Source organism: Haliaeetus leucocephalus, unplaced genomic scaffold, assembly GCF_000737465.1.
Source record: "Haliaeetus leucocephalus isolate CR32 unplaced genomic scaffold, Haliaeetus_leucocephalus-4.0 Scaffold139, whole genome shotgun sequence".
Lineage (NCBI taxonomy): Eukaryota > Metazoa > Chordata > Aves > Accipitriformes > Accipitridae > Haliaeetus > Haliaeetus leucocephalus.
In genome coordinates, this window is record NW_010972575.1 from 822,555 (window position 1) to 838,938 (window position 16,384).

At 35.0% G+C, this 16,384-nt stretch overlaps 1 protein-coding gene across 1 annotated transcript in view; it reads left to right on the top strand.

The window, feature by feature from the left end:
• Positions 1-16,384, top strand: part of KDM4C (lysine (K)-specific demethylase 4C) — a 271,840-nt gene that overhangs the window by 134,814 nt on the left and 120,642 nt on the right. Inside the window, exons 9-12 of the mRNA XM_010586055.1 lie at positions 6,171-6,361; positions 9,093-9,331; positions 11,408-11,769; positions 14,119-14,230. Of these exons, the coding sequence (XP_010584357.1) occupies positions 6,171-6,361; positions 9,093-9,331; positions 11,408-11,769; positions 14,119-14,230 (904 nt within the window). The remainder of the gene's footprint in view (positions 1-6,170; positions 6,362-9,092; positions 9,332-11,407; positions 11,770-14,118; positions 14,231-16,384) is intronic.

The window sequence follows — 16,384 nt, forward strand, 5'->3', positions numbered from 1 at the left end:
CCCCCCCCCAAGCAAACCTGTGAAACCCCCAAACAACCCTCAAACCAGCAGCAAACCTTAAACAATTGTCTTGCAGAGATATCCTTTCAAATGTTTTATTTGCACTCAAAAGGGTTGAGCTTTATCAGCAATGATAGTTTGCACTGCATCAAATGTGGTAGCACATATTGCAACAATCCTGCCTTTTTTTTCTCCACCCTTAAAGTTACTGGATAGTTAGGTGTCAAAACTTGGTAAATGAGAATGCTGTCCTGTACATTAATCTGTTACTCTGGATGACGACTTGGATTTAGAGTTCAAGAAGACCTGTAAAATTACCAAATATATGTAAAGCCCCATCTCTCCTCTTGCTGTGCATAGAAATATCTTTCTGTCCTCATCTTTGCCTGTCTCCAGCAAGTTCCTTGGATCATAGACTGATGCCTACCTTCCATTTTGAATTTCATCAGTTTTCTCATCTACATGCCTAATTCATACTTAATTCATTGGATTCTGTGTCACATAAATGGAGAAAGAATATAATCAAAAAGGTGTAACAGGCAGATAAGATAAAGAAGAGCTGAGAGGTGGAACATATAAGAAAAGATGGGGTTCTTTCAGCTGTGTTCTGTCACACTGTTTCTGTTGCCCAGGTTTCAAAGGAGTTGGAGGAAAATGGCCACATTTTTGCAATGGCATCTGATGCTGATGGAATCAGTTCTACATAATATAAACTGAGTCTTTTTTGTGTGGGAATGTCTTGGTGGCATTATATGTAAGTGTAAAATAAATTGAAGATAGGAATCAAGAAAAAAAACAGATATTTTGTAATGCACTATTTAAATACTAGACTATTTTAAAAATATTGCAGACTATTTGCTTATGCATATATGAATACAAATAATGAATTTATTAGAAATCTTTTCTTCGGTTATTTACCCAAAACTTTGTAGAATGTGTGTAAAAAGAACCTTAAAAAAGAGAGTGGTGTTTTTAATTTGTATTTTTGTTGTGTGTGACTGGTTGTGTCAGGGAAAAGTGAATGTACTCTCTATGACTTATCAAAGGAAGGCTTGCTTTATTGAAGCTTGCACAGATGGCTAACTGATATCAAAGGTTTCTGCAACACTGCCTACAAGTTGCCAGAAGGTCAGTGTGAAAATATATCCCTGCCTGATTCCATAGCAAAGAACAGTTATTGTTACCAAGATTTATTAAATCCTGTCCTCCTAACAAACAGTACCTTGAATCAAGCACTTCTTCTACAGGTAGCCCACAAGAAGCAGTTCCAGTTGTAGGAGCTTTAAAATGTTGTTTACCAAAACACATTTTTTATATTGTTTGAACATGATTCGTTTAACATATTACAAGGAGAATGGAATATAGTGGGTGGAATAGTCTATTAAGTGCAGTTAAAGTTAAGCTGGTAAGAAGAATCTAAATTATTTAAAATGTGTCTCTCCAATAATTACATCATTGCCACTGTGCCACAAAGAAAGCTTTAATCATTATAAGCAGTTAGGAAGGTGTATCAGTGAAAAATGGCTTGATTAGATAATTTTTAAAATTTGCTTTGTGGATTGGGGCTTTTATAGCATATAAAGAAGATTACCAGCCTAATACATGCCTCATTCTGCTAATTTGTTGGTTTGTTATATGTTTTGTAAAAATCCATTCTCTCTTTACATGGTTTCTCATGACTGTTATACTCACACATGCTGTTCCACAGGTGTGTAGAAAAAAGAGTTTACCTACACCATGCAGTTGCAACGTGAATTAGGTGCCTCTTTTCTTCTGAAATGATTATATAAAGGAAGGACAAAATTTTAGCCTAACAAAGTACTACTATTCTTCTTCAAATTAATGCTTTGGAAGAATTTTAACTAAAGTAGATTTTGGAAATAGTGAAAGTCACATTTTAATTAACAAAATCCAATACTGAGTGCAAAATGTCCAAAATCCTCCAGATATTTTAAGCCTAATGCATTAAATATTGTAACACTGTAGTATAACAACTGGTGTTTAGGTTGAGAAGATTTTTTTGTGGATACAGACATAATTTCACATCTTAGAAGTTACATTATCATGTATACTTCATTTAACTAACAGAAAAATGTAAATCACCAGTGCTTGACTCTGGATGTACATTTCTGTGCTTAGAACTGCGGTACTGAGAAATACTACCCCCCTTCTACTAGTCAAATAATAAGATAATTTTTTTTGCTTTCTGTTGCAGCAAAATATGGTACTCTCTACAGAGTGAATATTTTGATGTTAATTTTAAAAAATCCAATGATGCTGTTTGATGAAAGAGTTTAATATTGGAGTATTAGAAAGACCTTTAAGACATGTACTTGATTCTTAGTGATATGAAATGTTTTTCAAGAGCTGTTCTTATGTACTAGCATAGATGTCAGTGGGTCAATATCCTGCTGATGAAAACATGAATTCTACGATTACCTCAGTGAAAGCAGTTAGGAGAAAAATACCTCTGTTTTAAAATGTGCTTAACTATGTGTCTAACTCTAGTATGTATAAGTCTAGAAGCTTGTTGTATTCCTTTAAATTTTCCTGAATCAGAGTCCAAAATCGGAAGAACTTAACTTTTTTTTTTTTTTTTTTTTAGTACAAAATAATGATTCTTTTTTCCATTCACAAATAGCAAGTATTTGAAAAAAAATATTTTGGCTGAGTATGTCTCTCCTAGGTAATTTTCTCATATTAGAAATATATCTCACATTTAGTTATACCAATTAGTTAAAGTTTCTGAAACATTTTTCTTCCAATTCATTGCTATAAAGGTTTGCAGCTACTAATAAATGTTATTTGAATTGCTTACCTCTAAGCTGTATCTTTGTGGTAGGATAGATAATAGTTACGGTGACGTTGATGTTAATAGTAATATCAAAGAATTGTGAGAGAGTTCTGTTCCCTTAAGTATTCTGATTGTCATACTAATCTTTGATTGAAGGATATGCATCAGACTAATTCTACTGCATATAGAAAAGAATTCTTTCCAATGCAAAGGTTGTGATGTTTATCTATGGCAACATCAGTTGTATTTTACATGGTGATCCAACAACTTTGATTTTGCATTTACTTTTAAAGATACTAAAAGATGCTTCCAAAATTATTGTGATCCATGAAAGTACCACTGTGAGTATTTCAGCAGACAGTGGCATGTCCCTTTTGTGTCTGTCCCTGGAGACTTCTTCAACAGAATGACATTTAGTTTTGCTTTAGAGAGAATCTTTCAGTCACTTCTTTGTCTTGAGAGCAGGAAGCCATATAACTGTCAGCTACAAGTCAGTCAAATGGGAAATGAAGAAAAAACATTAAAAAACATTGCTGCCACCACCACCAAGAAGAACAAAAAAATCTTCCAGCTTATTTATCAAAGCAACAGATTATTTTTTTTTCTTGGCTCATTTTAGGGAATATGAGTAGAAATAGTTTTCCAAACATACGTGCTGTTGTTGTCTGATAGGTTACTTTCAAATATTTCCACTTTTTGGTGCCTAGAAACCTGTCTTCTGTATTTTCAGGCAAGCAGTAGTTCTGTTGAGCATGAAGTTTCTCCATTACTTTTTACTCAGAAGTGTATGATTTTAAAATTTTTAAAACTTCTAAAAAGTTCTATGATATTTCTAACACCTGCCTGTTTTTCTAAAATCATTTGCAGTAGTTCTATCAGAATCTAGTGGAAACTGATCAAAGATTACTGAAAGACAGAAATTCTGTGCCTCATTTAGACATAGTTTATTTTGAGTCTTTTTATATATTATTATCATTCCATCATAGAATAAATTTTATTTCTTGATGTGTTTTCCTCCTTGATACTTCAATCCTGACTTAAATAATTATTTTCTTCCAAACCACTGGAATTCTTGGTGTCTAACAGCAAAAACAGTAATCCTCTAAATTTTGGGTTTAACAACATTTCTAATCAATGTGTAGCAACATGACTTGAATATGAAAGGATTTTGTGAGTAAATGGAGAGAAACTCCAGTGCTGGTTGTCTTTGTGTTACAAATTTCATTTTTAAAAGTTAAAAATATAACAGTGGACCATCTACGCACCTTTCCAGTACACAGAAGTATCTTAATTGCTTTTCTGTTACTGTTCATTGTGACTGATCAATGACTCTCTAAATCAGACACACTATTTCAAATAAGGTTAAGTCTTTCACAGTATGTGTATATGTACATATATACATGTTGTTCAAAAAAGGAAAATTCTAATCGTATTTTGGGTGAAAACTATCATTAAAGACAGCTGCATAAAATTACAGTTTCTATGTTGAATTTTCCATTCTCAATTAGAGGGCAGTGTTGTGAATATACAGCATACTGATGTTGACATATTGAAAGTAAAGCATTTTTAATACATCTCGGATGCCTTCTTTTCATTATATATCTTACGATTTTCAAGAAGAAGAAGGGTGGACTAGAAATGATAGGTGGAAATAGCAGGTGAAGAAATTTGCATCCAGTCCACAAAAAGCTAGCTAGTAGAAAAGTTGCATTCAGTCCCTAGTGTTTCAACTTTTCTATGATTAAACACCCTGCTTGTTTAAAAGGGGTGATAAAACTAGCTGTAGTAAACCAGAAACCCAGGACATGCATTTACCAGGATTTATTTTTTTTATATATCTTTGTTCACCTGAAAGAAAATACTGTCTCAAATTTGCCCTTTAACTGAGTCATTTAGCTATAACACTAAGTTCTTAAAAAGTTTTTCCATTTCAGACTATATGTTTTAGCCAGTGAATTTGTTTTTAATCTGAATAATTGCACTGGGTTTACATGGCAAGGTTTTGGTAGTGTAGGGGGGCTGCAGCAGTGGCTTCTGTAAGAAGGGATCAGGAGCTGCACATGTCAGAGCCAGGTTTAGCTGGCTCCAAAATGAACCCACTGCTGCCCAAAGCTAAGCCCATCAGCGACTCTGGTCATGCCTCTGTGATGGCATATTTAAGAAAGGGTAAAAAACACTGCGCAACAGCTGTGAGAGGGAGGAGTGAGGAAAATGTGAGAGAAACAGACACTAGAGTCAGGAGTGAAGTTGAGCTGGGGAAGAATAGGGGGGGAGGGGAACTGTTTTTAGTTTTGTTTTTATTTCTCACTATCCTGATCTGTTATTAATTGGCAATAAATTAATTTAATTTTCTCAAGTTGAATCTGCAATGGTAATTGGTCAGTCACCTCCCTGTCCTTATCTCAACCCATGAGCTTTTTCATTTTATTTTCTCCCCCTGTCCTGCTGAGGAGGGGGAATGACAGAGCAGGTTGGTGGGCTCGTTTATGTGCTGTAGGCATATTGATTTACTTATTTCAGTCTCCTAATACTAAGTATTTTGGAGCGTTAGGTGCAGTAACTTTAGTCTGAAAATTGTCTCAGCATCTACAGTATTCTAAGTGAAGACTCCTCTGTATTTTCATGATCACCATTAAAAGTTTATTCAAATAAGTCTAAAATATTCCACTCATATGCATAATTTGTAAAGAAAAGCCACGTAAAATTCTTTGGGAGGACTAAAATCAGGGACTAGAGCAAAGTTGATGAGGAAGGTACTGCATGAGATTTTAGGGTTTGCATTGCACAGAAGGTCAGGTTACATGTTTATAACAAACTTTTCTAGACCTTAAACATAATACTCCGCCTTCTTGCTTGTTTATTCCTCCTTGTAGAAAAACCTGGGCAAAACTGTAACTTGATATAGTACTCGTATGCATTTTGTTTTGAAGAGTTAAAAGCTAGGACTGTGTATATGCCTGTAAAGACCTTTGGGTCAGGTGGATACTACATGAGTTATTTTTAAAAAGAAAATTATGATGCCGCTAAAGATACGTGCAGTCTCTGGATTTGATGTGGTGTTGGCTTAAAACTATCAGGAATAGCTAACAGAGCAAAAAGAAATGCTATAGTTTCTTTTTGGTCTTAACCTGTAGGAGTTAATCAAACAATGGAATGTCCATAAGTACCTTTGTGGAATCCTAGTGTGTCACATTTGTTCAGATAGTATCTTCTTCTGAATGATCTTCTCCTCCCAAAGAAGTGAGGAAGAGGCAAAAAGGAAAAATTTTATTAAAGTAAATTTTCACATGTGGGATTTTTATTTTGGACTTTCTTTACTGTGAACTGCAGCATATTCCTTTACTTGTCACTTACAAACTCCTGTCTTGTCTTGCAGTGCACTTGTAGGAAAGACATGGTGTCAATTTCCATGGACATCTTTGTGAAGAAGTTTCAACCAGACAGATATCAGCTGTGGAAACAAGGAAAGGATATATACACCATTGATCATACAAAACCAACTCCTGAATCAACACCTGAAGTAAAGACCTGGCTACAGAGAAGAAAGAAAATAAAGAACTTTCCCAGGTGGTATTTATGTTTCTTTATCCTCCATTTAATTGTCTTTAATATGATGTCAATTTCCTTTTTGTTTCTTTTTTTGCCACTTTATCAGATGTTTTATTTTAATTAATTTACTTTAGACAAAGTTTGTTTTTCTGTTTTCTGCATTAAGATGAACCTGGGGACAAACAAGTATTTTTTTCAGAATGACTATGAAAAATTAATTCAACTTACAAGTTATGTGTATAGCTAAAGTTACTGAGTATGGAGAGCATCAAAATGCATTCCAGTGTGGTATTTGGAATCTTTCTTTAGTAGAGATTATTTCATTAAAATTTTCAAGGTGTGGATATTTGCTATTATTTCTAGTGACAACTGCAACCAAAAGACAAGGGAGAAGTTGGAAAAACTTATCATGAAGCTGTGGCATGATGTGTGAAGTCTCTAGCAATAGTCTTAGCCCTCACTGCCATGTAACTCCAAGGAGATATCATGGCCTATTTGGCACACTCTCGCAGTGCTGCAGCCAAAACCTCTCTGTGTCTACCACAGGTCAATCACAAATCATAATTTGGCATAAGGAAGGCCTAAATCTCAGTTGTTGGTGTTGACACCACTAAGAAAATTAGGAAAAATGTTTCTTATCTTGTCACTGAAGCTATCAAAGCTTTGACCTATTAAAGCAGTTTCATAGCTGCATCTTTTTTCTTGGTGTGTATTGTGGTTTTTGTTTGCATTGCACAAACATTTTTTGTACACTAACGCTTTCCTGTCTTACTTATCAGGACCTTTATGGATTTTCTTCCTCATTATCTAATAAAGATCTACTTAATTTCTAGCCTAGGGTGGGCGGTTTTGTTGGTATCTATTTACTGTGGACTGCAGTTTGCTGGGTTAAAGATAGTGCTGGATTTTTTTAAGAACTTTTTCCTCCTTCAAATAATTTTACAATATAGTTACTTTTTTAACTTGTTCTTAAACTGAATTTCCTCATTATCTTTGTAAGTTAATGTATTTCTTGAGGAAAATTATAGGCCAATCAACTTGTAAAGAAGAGGACCAACTGCCACTGTAGTGGAACGTTATAACTGAGAAATATAACATTGGCTTTGTTCTGGGTAAGAATATTTTGTGGGGTAGAAACAGTTCTTGAAGACAGCCAGTGACATAGCTAGACAGCCAATTTGTTAGTATATGTATAATATTAACCTGGACACACAAAGAGAATAATTCTGTTGTTTAGCTAGTTGAATGCCATTTTGCCCTGTAGTAAGTTTTACTGTATGTATTGTACAGCATAACTGCAAATTCACGCTTGGACCAGCAGTGATTCATTTGGTAGTACCCTTACGGGTAGCCAATTTTAACTAAAAGCAAAGACTTTTTAATAATCTTGTTGAAAGTTTTATCATAGGAACATGTGGGCTGATTTTGTGTACTTCGCTAATAAACACAATTCAAATGCTGTTTAATTCTTGAGTTGGCTTTTGTTCAGGCATAGTAACAATGCGTATTGTGAAGGGAAGATAAAATGTTTATTCAGCTTCATTTTGAGTGTAATGTGTTGACTGAAATTGTCATCATTCTGATTATGGGAATAATACAAGTCCAGCAGAGTGAAAACAGAAATACTGTCTGTGGAAATCTTAATGAATATAGTGACAGCGAGAGCTTAACTCTGAAGTTTACGGCTGAAATACTTTGCTACGATAGAACATCTAATGACTGCATGTAAACAGTAATAATACTTGCAGTTATATTACAGTGTGAACTGATGGGCCTCTCATACTTTAGCAAATTTTCTGGAAATTACTATTTTATAGAGAAGGTATTGAAAGGTATATATTGGTGGACATAGGATAAAATGTAAGGGGTAGCAATATGTTTTTCTGGAGAAGCGTATAGTCTTAAGATGCAAGACATTTGTAAAACTCCTGTTTTACCTGCTGTAGTTGGGCTTTTATGACTAGCGTGTTATGAGTTTTGAAGCCTGATGCGTGATGAAGCACATAAAAATTTCCTCCCATGTCACATAGTTGAATTTGAAACTGGACTAATCTCCTGTTACTTTTATCCTAAGCACATAAATTGCAAACCAGTTTCTGACAGAGGGTGCCATTTCTCCTGCTTTAACCTTTCCCTTCTACTTCTGAGGGTGCAAAAACTTATGCTGAAGCTTTAATGTCAACTTTGTTTTTTACACAGCATTATTAAATGTATTGCTTGATATTGTAGCCATTCAAAATATTTGATGATCAGAATTTTTCCTTTCAGATGCTTGTTGTTTGTGTTAAAATGCATACAAAAGCTTCCAAGATATCTAAACAGATCTGATTTTACAAGGGTATTCAGACTAATGCTTTATTAGCATTGAGGTTTGGAAATACCACTCCAATGTAGTGCAACTGACAAGTTTTTCTTCATCACTTTTATAAGAGTTATTTTCTTTCACGTTCAAAAGAATGATTCATTAAAAAGTAGTTTGGATGCTGGTTAAATAATAGTTACTTAATGTTATTTTACTTTTACAGTCTAATAACTTTTCCATAGAATGGTGATAAAAGATTAGAAGGTTAAATCCAATCAATTGTTAATCTATCACTTAATAAATTGTAAACACTATCTCAACACAAAAAGATGAAAAAATGTCAGTTTTTTACCACTTTAAGCAGGTGAAAGGGACATACATATTGGTAAACGTTTTATCTTATCCAAGACAGACGTTCTACTCTGACAGCAATATCTCTTATAACAGCTTCCAGCACACCAGATCACGATCTAAAAAGCTTAAAACTCCAGAGGACAAGAGAGTATCTGCTAAGGTAGCTGGTGCAGAAATCATAGCGACTGAAGCAGCTACTGATGGCTTCAAGGTCAGTGAAGAACCTGGAAAAAAAGTGAGACTGGTAAACACAGGAGTGCCTTCTGGGGAAGAAGAAAACCATAGTAGAATGCAGCTAGATCAACATTTATTGGATAATGTCAAGGTTGCAGGTGAGATAAGGACTGATTATATTTCACATGTAAGTTGTAGGCTGTTGATACTCTAATGCCACGAATCAGTGGATGTTAAAGCATAGTATTATCCTAAGTAGCATACTAAAATACTTATGTATAAAGTTATGCAGAGAAGATTGATATTCAGTAAGAGTGAGAAAATGCCAAAATTAATATTCTGAGCCGACAGTAATATCACCTAAACTATTTTAATGAAGTGTTTTTTAAAGGGGCAAAAAGGATGCGGTTTTGTAAATTTTATTTCTTTAATAGGGCGATATGTTTTACAGCAAAATTTTTTTGATATGGAAATGATACAGAATCTCTTAACACTTAGGTAAACAGTACAGAACATATATGCTTGTAGTATGCTACATGTATTTTCATGAAGAATGTTGCATATTAGAAATGGTGTATACTTTTGCACAAAAATGTCTATTTTGAGACTTCTTATCACCTCCTGTTGAGCTGTCTGACAATGCAAGTTATAAAGGCCATGTCAAGCCAAAGATGGTTCTTTTTTTCCCAACAGCTATTTTATACTAATAGACTTGGTCTGTTCTGGACTTTATTTCTTCTGTTTCACATTTAATTGTAGTTCAGGTGTAGTTTCACATTCCTGTTCGGAAAGGCAAACTGTGATTTTAAGGTTGTGAGCAGTCCCATTTGGGTTTATATTGATACTGAAAATTTACTTGCAAATTGTGTATAGAGTATTTCCCTGATTGTGAACATTAATGGTTATGTTAATGGTTATTTGGAGATGGTAAACACCAGGATTGATCCATATAAACATAACAAAGACAGTATTCCAATATGGAGGCTTAGAAATTACTGTGTACAAATTAGTTGGTGCTCTATCAAAGCCTTTCCAGGTCTGTTCTAATGATCTTTTTTTTTAAAGGTGCTATTCCTTTACAGCTTCCCCCAACTTTTAATAGAGGTTTGGAGTGTTCGTGACCATTGAGGGACTAGTATTTAGTTAGCAGCCATTCTGTGTTCATTGACAAGGGAAGGAAAAGCAGAGAAGAGTGGAGAGCTGTCCTCTTTCCTTTGTGCTATTAAGAGGTGGTGCCTAGGACTTTTTAGGGAAAAGGACCTGTTTAGATATGACGGTGAAAGCTTCAGTACTGATGTTGGAGATGGTTGTTTACCTTGCATTATCTCTGGCTAGTATGTCCATTACGCTCAATTGAGGCAGTACTCTTCGTACCCAGAGATTATGTTTTAGTATTGGATGGGCTTTGTATTACTAAATTTTATATTCATTTGACCTGAAAAGGGAATTTTACAGAAAAGCAAGTTCAAATAACAATTGTAAAGAAAGAATGGGGAGGGACTTTACAGAGACAGTTTTCTTTAATGCCTTGGACCTGCTGCTGAATCAAAATTCACTGTGGTGTGTGCCACAGAGTTCTTCAGGAACAGGTTTTTTGGGTGACCTCTCTAACCCATTGTTCTGTCTATCCCATGCAAGCATCAGCAGATGAAGAATTTTGATAAAGTCCACACAGTTTCACCCTTCAGCATCACTGAAATATAAAATTATGCTAATTGCTTTTCATTTTTAGACCGGTGCTGCTGTTTTCAAAATATTCTTGGTATCTATTTCAAATACATCTTCCTAATTATAAACCTTTAATCTTGTTTATTGTCATTTTAAAAACAGGCATAATAGGTATAAATGCAGGGTATAAAGTTCAATATACCAAACTTTTATATTTTTTTTTCCAACTAGTCAAAGTGCCTGTGGGCTGTCAGAGTAAACAAGCTATGTGAATATTGATTATTTTGAATGACATGAAGACCTGTTGTAATACAAATATGAAATACAAAATACCAATTAAATGATTAAAACTGTATTTCACACTTAAAACTCAAAACATTTACATTTAATTTATTCTTTGATCAAAGCTATACTCCACAGTTGCGTATGTCCTTCTACCAAATACTTTTCTGTATGATTTCTAAATGAGGAACCATGCTTTGAATTTCAATACCTCAGATCATTTTGAAATGAAATATAGTGATATAAAGTGAGATTTATTAACAAATCATATTCTTGATCTATAGGAAGCATCCATTCAGACTCGTATTTGAGCCCTGTTCCTGTACTAGAGAAAACAAAAAAGGAAGATGAGGACAGGACAGATTCCAATCATCCTCTCTTTACATTTGAAGATTCTGTGGCCCGCATACCCGCTTCTGATAGCTGTAGAAAAGAAGAGAGTTTGAAATCTCAGAATCAGTCTGTTTCATCCATACCATACCATAAGTCCGAGGGACAAGCTTCTGAAGCAGAAAACCCAGATAAGGAGGAAAATGTCCTGATAGAGGATGATGTGAGCAACTTAGAAAGTTGTGGAAATAGCTTGGAACATGGAGAAGTGCCCGTTGTAAAAAAGGATGAAGAAGATGGCATGGAAACATTGAGTGTATGTGAAGCAAATTACATCGTTATAGTAATATATTCCTGATTTAATGAAATGTGAATGAACATGTTTCTAATGAGACCTGATATCCATATTAAAGCACTTAACAATATGCATGATTTTAATCAGATGCTAATTTGAACATGTTTTGAAGTGTTCAGGCAAGGGTGGGAATTTGGATCCAAAAGTAGGATGTTTCTGGAGCTGGCTTGTTGACGTATTTTCCTTCTGATTTTAGATACCTAGTAATTTCACTTTATATCTGTGAATCTGAACTGTCAGCAACTATTTTCAAGCTATTCCTATGTTCGCTGCCTGCCAGTATGAGCAAGGCTATCAGTTTTAGTTATTGCTATTGATGTGAAAATGAAATTATTAGAGATGAGTACTATATTTGGTATCACCTACTTGTGCTTCAAAAAAAATGGCTGTTTTGACTGAGTATTAAGGAGACTTAACAGTGTGCTAGTAAAATGTCAGCAGAATGGGTTGATTCTGAGAGACTTGCTATCTAAGGGCAGAACATATCAGTGTGGAAGCACATGGTAATGTATTTTTGGACTGATGCCCTTCTCAAATGAAGAAGTGGATAAACCAAAGCTGAGGAGCATCTCTGCATTGAGTTAGGTGGAAACAAAGTTTCCTTTCATTCCATTATATTATCTCACATAGTTTGTAAAAATCTTATGGACTTCCTTGCTTTAGCTGAAACTGTATCCATAGTATTGAAGTTGGAGAAAGTGAATCTTCAAGACATGCCTATAGAAGGATAATACAGATTTCAGGGTCTGAAACCTGCTGTTCTTGGATTTTGGAAATGGCATAAAACACGTAAAGGAAACACTTGAAGAAAAAATCCCTCTCATAAAAGGAATATGGTTTTTAATTTTTAAATAGTAGATTTAATAATGTTTTCTTATTGGGGCACGTACAAACTTACAGTCTTTTTTTTACTCTTGCTATTCTGCTATGAAGGGTGGGCAGCTGACTTTAGGAAGCATGATGAAAAATTAAGCTGTGGTGGTAGTCACAGGAGCTTTCTGAGTTGTGAGTTCAATCCCAGTTTGGCAGAGTGAGAGCAGGAAATCCACTGTCAGATTGCCAGACTTAGTGGGAAATATATTTTAGAAGCCAAATTAAAATCATGCTGACCCTTTCACAGGCATGAACTGTGCACTAATGATTTTTTGTTGTGAGTTTTAGTAATCTGGGCTCCAACCCTTCTGCTGTAATAATAATGAGCACTGTAAACATCTCAGTGTTTTAATCATCATGTAGCAGAGATTATATTTATCTCTTTCTGTGCCTTTCAGCCGTTTATACATGAGGTTTCAGATATTCTCCAGTATAATTGCATACTCTTTCTTTCTCTGTTAAGTGAAGAAGTGTGTTGTACAGATGCAATTTAAAAGTCTGATCTTCTTTCCATTTCACTTAGTTGGTAACTTTTTCTAGGTCATAAACCTGTCCAGTGCTTTAACCACATCTTCCTCCCTCTGCTTATCACAGTGAATATGATGTTGTTTTGTGATTTACTTCCCATTTTATAGTAGTAATTTTTAACCCTCAAATCAGTAAAGGGGCATGTGTGTAACCTGCTAGGTTAGATTCAGGGTCTTGAGGAGCTGTGGTCCATAGGAATTGTGTGAGACTGTCCTTCCCACCCTTCTGCCAGTGTGCTTGCCTTTCCTGTGCTCCTGAACCTCAATACCATCAGCAGCTTTTTACTTCGTGATTCCCCCACTGGCACTCAAATACAGAGTTGTGAAAGCTGCGCTTCTAGAGTTTGTAGCGTTGGCTTTAGTTCTTGAAGCTTGGATAACTTCGAGCTGTAGTACATAAGGTTGCTTGAGGGAGGAAAGAATTTCCTCATATCCCAAATCAACATGTTAATTACATATCAGGACTCTTAATTTCTTACCTAAACTCCAGATAATTTTTTTACTTCCTCAGGAATTTACACTCTTTCACAAATGATGTCAGAGGGTTTCTGCCTCATTTTCCCAGCCGTGTTTAGTGGCTGTATTGTACTTCTGGTTCTGGAGAATTGTTTGGGCTGTTCTTCCTCTCAGACATCACCTGAGCAAACCAGGATTTATGCTCTGTAATTTGGGAAGGGCTGCAGTAACTTACACCTCAAACCATTTGTGTTTGACAAGGATTACTCTTTTTTGATTAAAGTGTATATTCTGAATTAGACAAATGTTTTATTGGTACACTAAAGGTGCTTCAAGTACCCTGATAGTATTTACAGAATTGGCATCTGTGCTCATTTACAGAAGAATGTTTTTGTTCATCAAAATTAACTTTGCAGAATTACATACTAAATTAGTTTTATTTTTTCCTTTTCAGTCAGTGGAAGTTGAAAGAAAGAAAGTATCTAAGAGTTGGCGTCATCCACTAAATAAACCCCCAGCTAGATCTCCAATGACTTTGGTTAAAAAGCAAGCAACTAGTGATGAAGGTGAGTGTACTATTTATTATATTTTTCTGATGATCTTTTTCTGTGATTATGAGACACCATATATATAGATATTTGCAAAAGCAACCAAGATGAAATAATTTCTTTCTGCATGGGAAATGTAAACAGTGAGGCCTTTGAAGCCACAGACAGGTCATGTACTTTTTGCCTGTTTTCACTCAGATTCTTCTAAAAACATTGAAATTGTCTTTGCAAAAAGCTCTGAACAGTAAGACGTCATTTAAAACAAGTATATTTGCCAATCAAATATTCCTTATTAGAACACATAGCAGTTGTGTTTAAGAACAAGTTTTTAATTCTGCAAATGTAGATAAAAGTGACATAAGAATCCTTTGAATACAAATCTCAGGTGTAAGCCCTAGTTCCCTATACTGCTTTAAAACCACTTTTTCCTTGTTGTCTGTTTTTTTGATAGACATTGTACATTTGGGAGTCAGTGCCTTAAGATACTATAGTTCTCATTCAAGAAAAAGGCTACTGACTTCTGGGTATCATCAAAAGCCTATCAAGAGAGTTTACATATGTCTTGATTTCTAGGCTTCTGCTTAGTTTCATATGGAAAGAAAGAACATGTCTCTCCCTGTAGTTTTGGTAAATCATTTTTACTCTATTGATTTAAAATAATAATGTAAAAGCTGATTTTGATGCATGTATCATCTACATGTCTCATATCTCTATATCTGCTTCTAACTGTATCTAAGTAGTGTGCAGGTTTGCACGTAGTGAATAGTGTGCAAGACGTTGAAAGCAAGTACCATATCACAAACATAAAAAAAGTGCAAAAACATAGTTCTGTTTTTAGACATAATGAAAATAACCTTTGTGTATTAGAAAGCAGCAAAAGGTCTCCTCTCTGTTTACCCAGCTGAACAATTCTTGAGAATTTTTCTTAGAGCAGTTTTCTGCTTACTTTTAAGTGGCAGAAGGCAACTGGAAGCAGGGTAAATGGCCCTCCTGGGAATGCGTAGACTACTGGGCTTCTGATTTGACATTTAGGCACTTCAAGTAATTTTATTTTATTTTATTTTAATGCTGAGTAGTGACCACAAAATTCCATTGTTTAATTATTGAATAAATAAGAAGCATAATGTTAGGCAATCCTTTTGAATACAATTGTCCAGATCTTCACCATAGATTGCAGATACGCATGTTATTGTATACTGTACAGTACCTTCAGGCACTTCAAGCAATAGATTGAAGTACAAATTAAGAAGCATGTCCATAAATAATGATGATAAATGACAGTGAAATATAGAACAGAGTTCTGTGCAAAATAAATAAGTAAATACTTCTGCAGCCATGAGTTTTAGTGCTCTGTAACTAGATACCGCAGTGATCAAAAATATTAAAACAATACTTGGAACTTCTCAGATGCTCTTTCTGGGAGCTTACTTGAGTGCTTTAACTTTAGAGAGCCATCATCTTGTGCAGACAGGCTACAAAAGCTAAGAAATTTACCCAAGATAGGGATTTGCTTGTCTGAAGTAAATAGAAAAAGTAAATCTGCTTTACCCAGCAATCGCATATACAGCCAGCCAAAGTTGATGAATAAAGCTACTTTATTCTATCAAACATGGCTTGTGAAGCTTATCAAACTGTGCATCAAAACTATCCATCAAAATGGAAAACAAATACATTCCTTTTTCATATTGCCTTAGCATTTTAGTTCTGTAATGCACAGGTTTTTCAGGTGCTGTTCTCCAGAATCTCCTCAGTTAGCAGAAATGGAGTTTGGTCCACGTGCTCTCCTTAGACACTTTGATACTCTGTGTAGTGCAGAATGGGCCTGGTATCGCGTATGTGGCTACACTTCTGGTTCCAACATTGCTGTATGCTTCAGTGTCTACCTGCACTTTGTACCTGCATTTTGCTTGGAGCTCTTATTTTATACTTTAAATGATATAAGAGTCTTGCTGGGCTTCCTGATCTTTTTTTTTTTCTCCACAATTATTACCTCTAGTCAACAGTAGCTGTTTCTTACAGCTACAGATAAACTTTCTTGACTTCAGAGAGAGACAGCATGCCTGTTAATTGATTCTTCTTGTAACTAAGGAATATTATGCTTTCAGTTAGCACCGATTTAGCCATTGTTGAGCTAGGTGCTGTAATTTTAACTGGTCAGTCATCAATACATCT